General features: G+C 35.1%; 2 protein-coding genes across 3 annotated transcripts in view; one reads left to right on the forward strand and one right to left on the reverse strand.

Moving 5' to 3' along the window:
- Window positions 1–10,796, forward strand: part of LOC149130544 (uncharacterized) — a 41,578-nt gene extending 30,782 nt beyond the window's left edge. For both annotated transcript variants that reach the window (XM_089344001.1, XM_089344002.1), the window contains one exon: window positions 5,403–10,796. In XM_089344001.1, the coding sequence (XP_089200127.1) occupies window positions 5,410–10,770 (5,361 nt within the window). In that variant the 5' untranslated portion in view covers window positions 5,403–5,409 and the 3' untranslated portion in view covers window positions 10,771–10,796. The remainder of the gene's footprint in view (window positions 1–5,402) is intronic.
- Window positions 1–15,669, reverse strand: part of LOC106883432 (uncharacterized) — a 42,804-nt gene that overhangs the window by 757 nt on the left and 26,378 nt on the right. The window contains exon 2 of the mRNA XM_089344031.1: window positions 75–166. Coding sequence (XP_089200157.1) covers window positions 75–148 — 74 coding nt within the window. The 5' untranslated portion in view covers window positions 149–166. The remainder of the gene's footprint in view (window positions 1–74; window positions 167–15,669) is intronic.

A 15,669-nucleotide genomic window follows, 5' to 3' on the forward strand; every position in this document is an offset into this window, starting at 1 on the left:
TCCACACACACACAACATTTTGAACAACCATCACCATTATCATTAAATGTCTTGAGCAAGAATCTCTACTTTACCCAGTCCAGAAATATTTTGTCTTGTTCGTTGTTGACTCAATCCTATAAGAGATTCGATGTGCATTTGACTTCATATGTTTGAACAATTTCTTCTGAAAATGCAAACAAATCAACAAATACATTAATAATAATAATAATAATAATAATAATAATAATAATAATCCTTTCTAGTGGAAGCACAAGGCCTCAAATTTGGGGAAAGGGATTAAGTCGATTACATAGAGCCAAGTGCATAACTGGTACTTATTTAATCAACCCCCAAAAGGATGAAAGGCAAAGTCGACCTCGCTGGAGTTTGAACTCAGAATGTAGTGGCAGATGAAATACTAAGAATTTCGTCCAGCATGCTAATGATTCTGGCAGCTTGCCACCATAATGGTAAGGATAATAATCTTTTCTACTCTAGGTACAAGGCCCAAAATTTTGGAGGAGGGAGTCAGTCGATTACATCGACCTCAGTATGTAACTGGTACTTAATTTATCAACCCTGAAAGGATGAAAGGCAAAGTTAACCTCAGTGGAATTTGAACTCAGAACATAAAGACGGACAAAAGGCTGCAAAGCATTTTGTCGGCCACGCTAATAATTCTGCTCGCTTGCTGCCTTTCCTAATGATATTATTAATTAAATCAAACAAAATGAAAACAATCACTTACTGAAATAAATATTATATATATATTTACAACACCATAAGCTATGCAGTGCAGTATGCTATGTAACAAAATCTTATGTAACACAGCATACTTTATGTCCTGAGTTCAAATTACCATTTCACCGTTTCAGGGTTGGTGTAACCAACTATAGCCCTTCCCCACAAATTTCAGCCCTTGTACCTACAGTAGAAAGGATTAATAATAACATTAGGGGAATATGACCTTTGTTTTACTCACTAACCCTTAGGGAAACTGCTCCACCATGTAATCCGAGAGAGAAATGTATTTGAATGAATTTATTCAAGAAGCAACATTACAGCTGTTTCGATGCAGCCTTGATATTAAATCTGATGAATATTCTATAGGCATAGCTATGGGTTCAATAGGCTCCATACAGTAGAAATACTTCCTTCATTATACATCATTACATAAAACATCTCCGCATGGAAAACAAATATCGTGGAGATATTTTTGGACAGCTGATGAAATTGAGTCTGTCATCTAAGTTTAATTATCTTGGCAGCTGTATTTCTAATGAGAATGATACAGAAGTTCAAGTCACGACCAGAATAAGTAAAGCAAAGTCAGTATTCCAACACCTTTGTCCAATATGGAGAACAAAAACCATCAGGAGAAAGATGAAGCTGTAGCTATACTCATCTGTTGCTATACAGATAGCCATCTATGCCTGTGAAATGAAGAAGGAGACGGCAAAGATCTCTTGTTTGCTGGACATATTCCATTACTGCTGCCTACATTCAGCCCTGAGCATCTCTTACCAGGCCAGAGTGAGAAGGAGAACTGACATGAGAAGTTTGCAGGACATGGTGACCAAGTGGCAGACACAGTTTTATGGCCGTGTGCTTCAATTATCACAGGAGGGACAAGCTACCATTGTGATGGCGTGGATGCCAGAAATTTGAAAAAGAGCAAGGGGGAAGATGCGGTACAGTATGTTCAGGGATAACATGATAGCAATGGGAATTGGCTTGAATGGAGCCCAGAGGAAGGCAAGCAATAGGAATGTTTGGAGAAGGCTTGTTGTCTGTTCTACTGACAGCACTGGAGGATCTGAGAGCAAAAAGAAATGATGAGGAAGATTATATTAGTGACAAGCTTAAAAGCTGCACTCCATGCAGACTTTAGGTTAGCTCTTGATGAGAGCTAATTGGATGCTATAATGACCATATGCCCCAGTGATGTTTGATCAGAGGTTAAGGATGGAAGAAAATTAATTCCTTAATATAATCATTCTATCATTCCAGTACCAATTTGAATTCCAACTGTTGGCCAGTTTGTCTCAAAGTTCTTATCTTGACATAAAACTAACGAAGCAAATGTCATTTATCTACTTTTTATCTATGATGTCATCTGACAAACACCAACCAAGATGGTGTGAATCAGCCTAGCTTTACCTGTTAGAAACAGCAAGCCAAATACTTTAAAATCAGATCCCAATGCTGGATGACCAAATGAAGGGCAGATTTTCAATCCAAGGATCATCCTGATTCCAAAAAGGTATAAAATGTCTATACAGAGAAACTGTAGACTGAGATACAGGGGTATGATATCCCAGTTTTTGTATGATTGTTGCTACCCTGATAACTGTTAACATATTTACATTATCGAAGTTTTTTCAACCAAGATAATATTAATATATACATAAATTAAAATATATATATATATATATATATATATATATATATATATATATATATATATATATATATATATATATATATATATATATATATATATATATATATATATATATATATATATATATATGTATGCGTTATTAGGTTCTGTATGTAAGTACATATTTCTATATGTATGTGTGTGTATGTATATATGTATGTATGCGTGTATGTGTGTTTATGTATGTATATGTATGTGTGTATGTGTATGTGTGTGTGTACGAACATATATATATATATATGTATACATGCACACATATATATGGATATGTGGATGTATGTATATGGGTATGTGTATGTATGTATATATGAAAACACTTGAGTTATTTTTCTTTTATATATATATATATATATATATATATATATATATATGTATATGTATTTGTATGTATGTGCATGCAAGTGTTTACGTATGTATACATGTATGTATATGTATATGCGAATCTGTTTATTTGATTAGGTAATAGGCGTAGATGTATAGCTATGTGTATGAGTCTATTTCTATTTATACATGTGTGTATATATAAATGGATACATATGTGTATATGGGGACATGCACACATGTGTATATTTGTATATGCGTGGGTACGTATGTGCATATGTATAAATGTGGACGTATGAGTGTATATATATGTGTGTGTGTGTATATATATATATATATATATGTATATACAAGTGCACATATGTATGTATATGTATATATATATATATGTGTGTGTGTGTATCAGTATGCATGTATGTGTGTGTTTGTGTATATGTATTTATGTATGCATGTACGTTCTCACACACTTATAGGTATGTGTTGTCCAACCCAATATTCGGCAGCGTCCAATTCTCTAACGGTTTTTTTTCAAATGAATCAAGTCATGACCTTATCCATCATCATCATCGTTTAACGTCTGCTTTCCATGCTAGCATGGGTTGGACGATTTGACTGAGGACTGGTGAACCAGATGGCTGCACCAGGCTCCAATCTGATCTGGCAGATTTTCTACAGCTGGATGCCCTTCCTAATGCCAACCACTCCGAGAGTGTAGTGGGTGTTTTTAAGTGCCACCGGCACGAAGGCAAGTCAGGTGGTACTGGCAACGGCCATGTTCAAAATGGTTCTTTTTTACACAGGAGCCAGTCCAGTGGCACTGGCAACGACCTCGCTCAAATGTTTTTACATGTGCCACCAGCACAAGTACCAGTAAGGTGACGCTGGTAATGAGCCCCCTAAAATGGTGCTATTTACATGCCACCGGCACGGAAGCCAGACAGCTGCTCTGGCAATGATCACGCTCGGATGGTGCTGTTAGCGCTCCACTGACACAGTCATCGAATTTGGTTCAATTACGATTTCAATTTCACTTGCCTCAGCAGGTCTTCGCAAACAGAGTTTAGTGTCCAATGAAGGAGAGGTTGGCATGGGTGTCAGTTGTCGAATTTGGTTCAATTATGATTTCACTTACCCCAACAGGTCTTCGCAAGCAGAGTTTAGTGTCCAGTGAAGTAAAGGTACGAATAAGTGGGCTGGCTACACCCCTGGTAGAGGCCACGGATTATGGTCTCACTTGGCTTGCCAGGTCTTCTAACGCACTGCATATTTCCAAAGATCTCGGTCACTATTATTTCCAATCTAATTTTACAGTTGAAATATTTGCAATTATCTGGTTTTCTCTTTATAAACTTTGTTGTCAACAACAACAACAACAACAATAACAACAACATAGCCTTATCCAGCTTTTTCCAAAAATATGTTCTTGTTTAGTCCATGTATATGCAAAGAGCTGACATCCTGAAGGAGGTCACTTTTACTTTCCATTCCTCCTGGGGTCAATAGAGTAACAGTCATTATTTTATAGACCAAGGAGGAGGTGGAGGATCATTCTGATGATGATGAGTCACCAGAATGTCATTAAACACCCCACCAATATTTCCTAATCTACCTCATTAAACCCCCAATACTTCATAATAAACTACACCAAGTTATATCTCCTCACCTAACACAAAACAAAATACACTTCCCCTGCCAAACCCCTTTTTCATACAAACACATCTTTCTCATTGCTACCCAAACACTGTCCCTTAAATATAATTAAGATGAACCTACCTTTCATTAATTGGGCTTATTCATTAACCAATCTTTATTATCTCAATCAGGAACAAATAATAACGATCCTCTCACCATGCTGTGTATCAGTGTGATTATATGGAAGCCCATCTTTTGATAAGCTTTCCAAGTTTAATCAATGTTGTCTATGATAATTGTGTGGATTATATTGGAATGTTGAGAGATTTACAGCATTTGTCAGGTTAAGAACAGTTTCATCTACAATTTTATTGGTATCTCTTAATCCAAGTAAATATGATGGAAACCAAGCCAACCATGACAGTCCCATCATTTCCAGTACATATAATCATTAGTAATACTTATATTCCATCTAATAAGCAAAATGTTCAGTCTGTCTTGTATCTGACAAATGTCTATGAAACATGAAGTCTATGTTTTGCTAATTGCTCCATGTTAACTAAGTTTGAACATGATTGCTGTGTGTTGGGACATAATATAGCATGTATACCAATTAAAGTTAATTTCCTCTACAGCTTAGAGTGTCTCGTTATTGAATGACTTTGGAGCAGGGGAATCTCTTTGATTAATTATCGTTAAATAAATCTAAACCACACTTGACTATTAATTTGTGATGTTGAACAAAAATATCATTTCCAGTGAATATAATTATTGCTAATATTTAGACTCCATGTAATTAATGAAACTTATTAATACATCTCAAAGTAGATTGTAATAAGGTGTTTATTTCTAATCATTATTATTCCAACAGAAAGTTGCTTCAATATTAATTAGACAAGATTAATTTGCTGACAGAAATACACAAATGTTTTGTTTTTGTGTTTCAAATAATGAAGTAAACATCATCTCCCTGAAACTTTAATATTTTCACAAAGCTAAATATTTTCCTTATATTTCATTACAGATTCACTATGGAAGACCAAACAAAACCTACCCCTCAGAAAAGGGCTTTAAGGGACTCAACAACAAAAAGGGATGAAGAAGGAGTTCCTGAAGGATATTGTAGTGTTAGTAGTTCAGAGGGAGAATCAGCAGTGAAGGCCATATCTGATGCAAGACTTAACACACATGGAGACAAAGAAAGCAGAAAAGAAACTGAAAAACAAATAGTTGCTAAAATACAGAGGATTCGTCTACAATATGATCGCTGCATGATGTTTATGGAGCATTTAGTTAAGGAGAGGAACTATTTTGAAAGTTTGGGATTAAGTGCCAATTGTATTTTAGAAAAGGTCAAAGAGAAATTTGGAATTTTGCTGAAATATACTAAAGAACAGAATATTTCTATTGAGCAGGATCTCGAATGGTTTCAACAAAGACTCTTTGACATTTATGTCACCAGCAATCCATACAGATGGAAGACCATTCAGACACCAAAAATAACCACAAAATATCGTCTTCTTTGCCCAGTTGTGACCAGAGAAGCAAAGATTGTGGAATCTGGAGAAGAATTTGACAAAATCACGATATCCGATATTATAGTAACACAAGAGGGAGTGATAACCTATTCCCACCATTGTATGACAGTATGTTGTGTGACAAGAGATGGTGACAGAAATGATGTCCATTGTCCATCTTCTGTCACCAGTTTCACCAGAATTGGTCAAGACATGGTTGTAGCAACCCTCCCCTTCCGAGAAATGATTCTCATTATCAGCCCCACAACTTTCAAGATTAAAAAGATACAGTTGGGGTTATATATGGTGAGTTATTTGGAAGATTCTACACTTATAGGTGTAGAAATGTTTGGTAAGACTGTTTACCAAATTGATTGGGAGGAGAATAGAATTAAACACCAATTCATTACCAAAGAAACACCTACAAATATTGCTGTAGGGGTCCACAATATACTTTTAATTACATTTTCCAGTATTAACAGAGTAATCTGTTATAAAGCGGATGGCCAACAGTTATGGGAGGTAGAGACCCATTCTCTGCACCTCCCAAGTAAAATATCTCTCTACCAAAGCTATTTCTATGTCCTCCAGGGACAGATCATTTATAGGATTTCGGCTAAAGGTAGTGTGACAAAGAGGGACATTGGCAGGAAATGCTGTTCTATTTATGTTGCTAAAGATACCATTTTGGTAACAGATTATTTTGGCAAACCACATGCCATTGAAACAAATAAAGACTTTTGGCCCAAACTGTCATACAACCACCAGCTACTTACCCCCAGTTTAAAAGACTATATTTATATTGACGATTGCTACAACATCACAAATATTCTACCTATGTCTACATCTTCTATATTAATAATTTACAGGAATAGCAAAGCTTTTTTATTCACTGAGACTGGCGAAATAATTAGCCAAAATAATTTAGTTTTCCTTGAGCTTCCTTCTTTCTGTTGTAGAATAAACGCAAACAGATTCCTGGTATTTTATTGTGAAATGAAAGGAATTCAGTATATCACCTGTCCTGAACTAAGAAAAGGCCCTTTAATAAAGGTCCAAACTGATTACATGGAAATATGTCATATTGTATCAAATAAGTGTTTAGCTGTGACCACCACTGAAAACAAAAATGAGGTCCATATCCTATTGATCAATGAAGATAAAGTTGACATTATTGAAAGAATTTTTCTGGGACATTATAATGTCACCATTGCTGCAACTCCAATTAATTTTGTAGTCGTAGAGGGAAGCAAAAATAAAATGGTATTCTATTCGACATGTGGCGAAGAACTTTTTCAAAAATACCTTCCATTTTATGGCTACCCTCATCACATCTACTCTGATACTGTTTATTTTTATGTCCTCTTCAAGAGACACTCTATTCTGATATGTTATGATATATATGGAGAAATGAAATGGCAGTGGCAACTGCCTTTCCCTGTTCACCCTCACATTGCTGTTTTCCAAGGAACTGCTTATCTACCAGACACTCAACTCAACAGGGTCCTTCTTTACAAGTATCAGGACCGGTCGTCTGGCTGTTGTTTACACCTGAAAAATCCTTATATCAGAAATCTAAGTCTACGACTCAAAGAAAAGGAGAAAGACAAAAAACTTGTCATTGGCGAAATATGTAATCTGGAGAATGGACAGTTGGTGGTGTCCGACATCAACCATGATTGCTTGTTATACATTCCTAATGAAGGAGACATTGTGTCGAGATTATCTCTGCCGTCTACAGCTACGGATATATGTCGATGGGATTCTAATCAAATAGGTGTCACATTACCCCTACAGAAACAATTAAGGGTCATTGGAAACCTATCAAAGACAGTGAGAAGTGTATCATTAAGGCAGCCTTATGTACGGGTGTGTAAGATGGGTGAAGGTGAAATTGTTTGTTATTGTGATAAACCATCACATTTAGATATTTTAGCCATCAATTATGATAATCAAGTTGAAACAATTAATATCCCCTTTTTTGTGAAATCATTATCAATAGACAAGAAAACAGAAAAGCTATTAATTGTTACTAGGGGAAAAGCATTTCAGTACAACACTAGAATACATGGTGGTGGTCATGGCAGTCGTCAGATGGTCCCCAGTGTTTTAATGCCCCAAGTGAAACATCTCCCCAATCTCTACGGTGGATCTATTGACCAAACTTTTGTGTATCTTGTAGACAGCAGCCGTATGTTTACTATAAACGATCATAATTTGTTGGTTAATGATCTCATTACAAATAATCAACTTAATTATTATATCGACCTGGTAGATGTATTTTCCAGAAACATTTCTGTCAGTGAAATGTTGTCTTGTTCTTTATATCTACAAGACCTGACAGTTTCTGATAAAGGCAGACATGTTCCTTTCCCTGAACATTTTGGAGACAAGGGACCAGTGGGGATTAATGAATTGGTTATTACTGAAAATAATCTGGTTGCAGTATGGGACAAGTGGAATAGAAACATTAAGATATTCACATTGGATTCTATCAAATGGAATGCTTATTACTATACTAGAATGTGTCGATGGCACTCAAACACTTTGGTCATTACGAAAAGGGATTATTATGATGATAATAATTACCAACTGCTGACATTAAAAGTGGAATTTCCATTGTTGTTGGTAATTTACCAAACGAGAAATAAATATGAACGTGTGGCTTCTTTATCAAACAATCAAATGGTGTTTAGTAAAATGGAAAATGGAAGTCATTTGTATTTTGTGGATATGGATGAAACACATTCGAGTGTGAAGGAAATAAAACAAATAGACATACCTGAACCATTAATAGGGAGAGACGAAGATGGAAATTATTATTCTGATGACATCCGGGATATTAAAGTTACTGCTGAAGATGTCATCATTGTCTTCAATGAAAGATTCATCATTTTCTTTAACATTGATGGTCAATATTTACATTCAGTCAGACACTACATGGGGTATTCTTTTGGTTATGACATGATGACAATTGATGACAGTTTTTTGTACATTCAGGGTGGATGGGAGAAATATTTTGGTTTACCTCGACATAGAAACATTTTGTGTTTGACCCAGAATGGGGAATACAAGAGAATATTTTTGAATAGAAGTATTTATAAAGATGAAGTACATTTCTCCAGTATAGACTGTAAAGGACCAAGGTTTATTGGAAGCCCCGAGAGGGGAAGAAAGAATGAATTGTATGTTGAAGGGTTGTTTATGGTGAATCGAGAAAGCTTCCCGGTTGCTCGTTTACAGACAGACGAATTTGCTGTTCAAGTAAAAGATTTTGATATTTCTGATGAAGGAAAGACAGTTGTGTTTGAAAAATCCAATAATGGAAATGTTAAAATATTTGATGAAGACGGGGAGCTGCTATGTCACAGAAATGTGGCAAGTTTAGTTGGTGGTGTGTGTTTTACACAAGAAACACACATAATGGCCACGGTTCCTAAAAGAAAAGAAATATTTCAACTGAATGGAAAAGATTTGAAGAAATCTAAAGCTTGGACAAGTCTCATCCCTTATGGTGTAATATGGAGAAAAGTGGGGAGTATTTACTGGTGTCAACATATTGAATTGATTGAATGTCATTGCATAAAGATTGATGGGGACCAAGTGAACATTCTGGAATGTGTGTCGTTATTAAATCTTGATTCTGGTCTTTGTTTCTCTTCCATTACATCTGAGGAAATATTCAGTAATGAATTAATTAATAAATTGAAATACAGTGGAGGAGATGGAGATGGAGGAAGAAGAGGTGAATCAGGTGAAATAATTGGTAAAGGTAGATTAAAGGTGAGATGTGGTAATTACATATCGGAGATTAATAATTCAGGAATTGATGAAATATCAGTGAGGAGACTTCCATATAGAACAGCAATGGTCCCTTTTTCCATTCCTGCATTCGAGGAACCTGTTTGTTATGATTTGTGGGACATTAGGGACCGGAGGAGTAAACTAATTAAGTTAGATGAGAATGTGAGTGTGTTGATGTTTCGAGAAAGTTTCACATTAATCAGAACAACAACAAAAACAACAACAGTGGACATACTTCAACATGAACAACAAGAAGAACCACTGGACATTTGTCGGTGGACAGATGAATGTTTCATTGTCGCCTTTGGGAGAGAAATGAGGGTCTTCAACAGGGATCTCTGTCGTTTAAAAACCATCAAAACTGAGAAATACTACAACAGGATTTATAAATACGACAATCAACTCGTGTGTGGTGGTCATTATATTAGAGACATAACTCAAGAAGAGAGAGACAAGAAATACAAAAGAATATGGAAGAACAACAAGGTTTACTATTGTTGTGATGACCCCAGCATCTTTGACCCTTATTATGTGGATGTGGTTGATATGAAAGATGGGAAATGTAAAGATGAAGTGTGTCGTGGGGAGACGAGGAGAAAGGGAAGGTTGGAGGGAGATGAAGGGGTGGAGGATGTGGGAGTCACATCTTTTGGTGATGTTGTTGTTGTGAGGAGGGAGATGAAGAGGGAATTTAGAGGGTGGTATGTTTGGTGTTTTGTGGAATGGTTCAGGGAAAAGTCTTTGGTGAGGAGGATAGGAATAAAAGAAGGAATAATATATTTGCATCTGGATGATTATATTCCAAGACTTCATTTAACCACAAATGGTGAATGTGTTTATATAACAGATTTGAGGAACAATATTTACGAAATACCTCGACATATTGAAGTGGAAACATCTGAAGATATTATAATCCGGGGATTAAAAGATAATCCAAAATATTTACTCCTCAGGAGTTATGATAATGAAGTCTTTGAAGTTCTTGGTTTGGATGTTTCAGAAAATTCTTTGATGGTTTTTGGAATTATTCCTGGACGTCAATCTTTTGCTTTCTTTCATTATGACAAATAAATATTTCCAGAAATATTAAACTTCAATCTTCTTCTTCTTCTTCTTATTATTATTATTGTAAATGGCTTCACCTGGGAATCGAACCTGCATCGCATACATTGCATTCTACACATTCCTCATGTGTGTGTATATATGTATATATGTGTGTTTATATATGCATGTGTGTGTATATATGTGTGTTTATATATATATATATATATATATATATATATATATATATATATATACATGTGTGTGTATATGTATATGTGTGTGTGTATATGTGTGTGTGTTTATATATATATATATATATGTGTGTGTATATATGTATGTGTTTATATATACATGTTTGTGTGAGTGTGAATATATGTATATATATGTGTGTTTATATATGCATGTGTGTGTGTGTACATATATATATATATATATATATATATATATAGGTGAGAAAATTGGTATGTGAAACAACGTGGTTGGATGTACAAAAGATAAACAAGAGTAAAAAAACTACAGAAGGCTTGTGTTACATGGTTAAAGTATATATTTAAATTATGTCAGAAAAATGTTATAAAATTTTTTTGGTATATAAACATTGTATTTGGAGAAATAACCGGTTTCATGTTGTCTTTTCAAATTTCTCTACTTCATGGTAACATGTCTTCGCTGTTAGATAAGTGACATGTGTTTTTAAGGGAGGGGGAAGGGAGGGGGAAAGAGAGATAACTGGCATGTGTTCTTAAGGGAGGGGATCCCTGCTGTCTGCTACCTAACAGGTCAGAGCTGTAGCTGACTAACGTCCTTTCCCTCTTTCCTTACGGAAATTGCCGAATTGATGTAAACAAATGCTGAAGCAAAAAGGAGGATTGGTATCGAAAGATCGCCGGACACTTTAAGAAGCATTTATTAAAAGCTTCCCCATAGATGGTCATTTTTCATGCTAGAAATAGAAACCAAGTCACTTCAAATTCACTTTAATTTTCATATAAAATTTGAAGGACAGTTAAGAAGCCTTTATAAATGAAATTGGCCTCTATAAGGTCTCATTTTATGCTAGAAACAGTTACCAAAACCTTCAAATTTTTGTTTTATCACAAATTAAAATCGAAGGACAATTGACAAAGCATCCATGTCAAATATTGTCCTATAGATAGCATAACATCATGCTAGAAATAGCAGCCAAATACTCTGAAATGTGTATCGTTTTTCATCAAAAAGTGAAGGACACTTTAAGAAAGAACTCTAAAAATATTGTCCTGGGGCGATTTAAGTGTAATCTATATATATATAAATGAGAATGTGTGTCTGTCTATCTGTCTGTCTGTTTGTCTGTCTGTGTGTGTGTGAATCCCTAAAACTCGAGAATTACGCAACCAATTTCATTCAAATTTTACACATGCCTTACTTAGGGTTCCAGTTGTGTTTTAGTCAAAAAAATTTTTTAACTTCTTGCAGAGTTCGAGCCCACGGCAACATAATATCTCCACCACTATTTAAGTATTACGTGTCAAAAGTGAAACAAAAACACTCAGGTCAAATACTTTCACTTTAAAAATGAAACTATTCCACTAACTGAAACAATCACATTTCGATACTGTAATGACAGATACCTTCAGAGAGAGAGAAAGAGAGATGTATATGTATACATATAGATGTATATGTACACGTTATTCCACTAACGGAAACAATCACATTTCGATACTGTAATGACAGATACTTTCAGAGAGAGAGAGAAAGAGAGAGAGAGAGAGAGATGTATATGTATACATATAGATGTATATGTACACGTATATGTATAGATATATATATAGATATAGATCTATATGCATACATGTATATGTATACATATGTGTAGATGTATATATATATAGATGTACATGTAATATGTACACATATATACATATATATACATATATATACATGCATACAGATATCTATACATATATACACCCATCACACACATACACATGCACACAACCACACACATTAGTCATTTGTTTTCTTATCCAAAACTACCTCAAAAGTACTGAATGGATCTTTATGAAATTTGGAAATTATATTCTATGCATAACGGCCATAACTCCCATGAAAATTCATATATTTTTGATGTTGATGAAATTTTAACCCGAAAATAACAGATGAGCATTATTTGTAATTCAACGGTACAACAGTGTAAGACTACCCTTTCAGATATACTTACATTGTGATTTCTGCAATGTGGTGCATAAATTGTCAAGTAAATGAGACGCATCTTTGCCTCCACTGATTCACTTGCAAAGTGTTGAGTAAAATTATTTCGTTGCAGACCTCCTTTGAGTCTTTTTATTATCACTGCGAGACACATAGTCCCCAGTTGGTAACATTGATTTCAAGACCTTCTCAGATGAGAGACTGGTTGTTCTAAGACATTTATCGATTGTAAATTTTGTCTGCAATTTGGAAATTATATTATATGCATAACGGCCATAACGCCCATGAAAATTCATATATGTTTAATGTTGATGAAATTTTAACCCGAACATAACAGATGAGCACTGTCTGTAGCTGGTCTTCTCTTGGAAGAGCCCTGCTTCTCACATGGACAACTGTATGTTGGCTGCTCAAGAGTGGGCAGCAAAAAAAACCTATTTGCATATACTCCACAAGGGAAAACAAGGAACATTGTTTACAACGAGGTGTTATAATCACAACAGCAAGAAAGTGTGTACATGATCACCTTCTTTTACGAAACTTCATTGACTTTCATATATTTATATTGATATACATATATATACGTGTGTTTGGGTGCGTGTGTGTGTGTAGACATATCTCTATATATAAAGATGAGAATGTGTGTCTGTGTGAATCCCTAAAACTCGAGAACTACACAACTCTCTTTTACAAACCCAGTGAAAATACATATATTTCATGTCAAAGAAATTCAAGCAATACATATAACACCAAAGTTAAAAACATTCCCAACAATTCCACAATCCCCAACCTCCAGAGCTATTGAAGAAACTGTTATCATCAACTGACCAAGATTCCTAACATTTGCAAAACAAAATTAGACAATACGACGCTGTACTACAGATGACATCATTTAGAACCACAAGAGATTTAACTGAGGCAGCATTCATCCAAACTTTCAAGATCCAACCTCAGATTTATCATCGCATTGTCTCTCTACTACCTCTGTCAAATGAATCACCAAAATTGGCCTTTCATTATTTATAATCTGTACCTGTTTGTTTGGTTACGAAATAAAATACACAAAACGTGTTTCTGAATTACGTGTATTTACTTTATATAGATATGAGTTGAAAACTTTCTTCTAGCATTCCACTTAATGTCTATGTTCCATGCTGGCATGGATTGGAGAGTTATTAAGGTGGAAATATGGTATCGTAGCTACAAACAGTTGAGGGTTGCGTAGTCTAGACGGCGTTTTTAGATTTTATTATTCTCTTTAACCCGGGCAAAGCCGAGTATTTCTGCTAGTATATTATAAAAGTATGCATTTATGAGTTTTACGTGTTTAAAAGACATAGCAAAGACGTGTGTGTATATGTAGGTATATATCAATATACATGTGTATAAATATTCCTTTATGGTGTATATGCTTCTTCCCGAAGAACTTGCAGAAAATGGATATTCTTCATGGAATTTCCTACAAATATGCTTCAGATGGTGTAGATTCCGATTATATGGGGATTTATTGGAAAAACCTTTCTTTTTTCTTTCACAACAAAGGCGAATCTTGTGAATTTTCTAAAACTGTTTTTCCCTCCCTAGGACAAACGGTTTTCACAATGAATTCCAATCGGAATCTAAACCATCTGAAGAATATTTGTAGAAAATTTCATTGAAAAAATATTTAATTTTGTGAAAGTTGTGAGGAAGCAAATTCGCCATAACTGTTTCTACATAACTTGCAGATGATTGGGATGCGAATAAAAATCTAAATTACCATTTTTTTTTTTTTGTGTGTCTTAGCTTATTATATCCCAGCAATAGACCACGCGTGTGTTACTTTGGCATCATCATTCCAGAAAATGTGTTTCTGGCGGAGAAAAATATTGAAAAGCATCAATAGATTTGAGAGTGAGAAAGAAATGAGGAAGGAGGTCTTGGGATGTGCTAGAAATAACAGTCACACCTCCCTCAAATCACACCTTTTCCTCTGAAATTCACAATTTTGGTAAATTTTCGTAAGGACACCCACAAGATTTTCACTAAGAAAAAGAAATCCAAATTTGTTTTTTTCTTCTTAGTGAAAATCGTGGGGTTTCCTTACTAAAATTTACATAATTTATTTTTAAACGAAAATGCTTCTCTCACGGGTTTCAAGCGCGTCGAACAAAAATAAAAGGGTCGAAATCGGTCCGGACTGGGGGAGAATTTTAGAAAATCATAAATTTTGGAAATTTTTATCTATTTTTTTGTGAAAAGATGCCTCCCTTCATTCTGAAGAATCTACACCAGTGATTCTCAACGGGGATCCATATAAGATTTTGGGGGGTCCATGTAACAAAAATAGTAAATAGAGATCCACAATAGTATTTTAAGGACCCCTAAAATATCTTGATTTAGATGTATTGCAAGGAATGGTTTGCACACACATAAATATTCAGTCCCACTGCGTGGCACTTTGGGCAAGTGCTTTCTACTATCGGCTCGGGCCGACCAAAGCCTTGTGAGTGGATTTGGTAGACGAAAACTGAAAGAAGCCCGTTGTATACATATGTATATACATGTTTGCGTATCTGTGTTTGGCCCCCACCAACATAGCGGTTCGGCAAAAGGCTCCGATAGAATAAGTACTAGGCTTACAAAGAATGAATCCTGAGGTCGATTTGTCGACTAAAGGCGGTGCTCCAGCATGACCGCAGTCAAATGACTGGAACAAATAAAGACTGCCGCATATTTGTAGAAAATTTCATT

This window comes from Octopus bimaculoides, chromosome 28, assembly GCF_046866305.1.
Source record: "Octopus bimaculoides isolate indiv1 chromosome 28, ASM4686630v1, whole genome shotgun sequence".
Classification (NCBI taxonomy): Eukaryota; Metazoa; Mollusca; class Cephalopoda; order Octopoda; family Octopodidae; genus Octopus; species Octopus bimaculoides.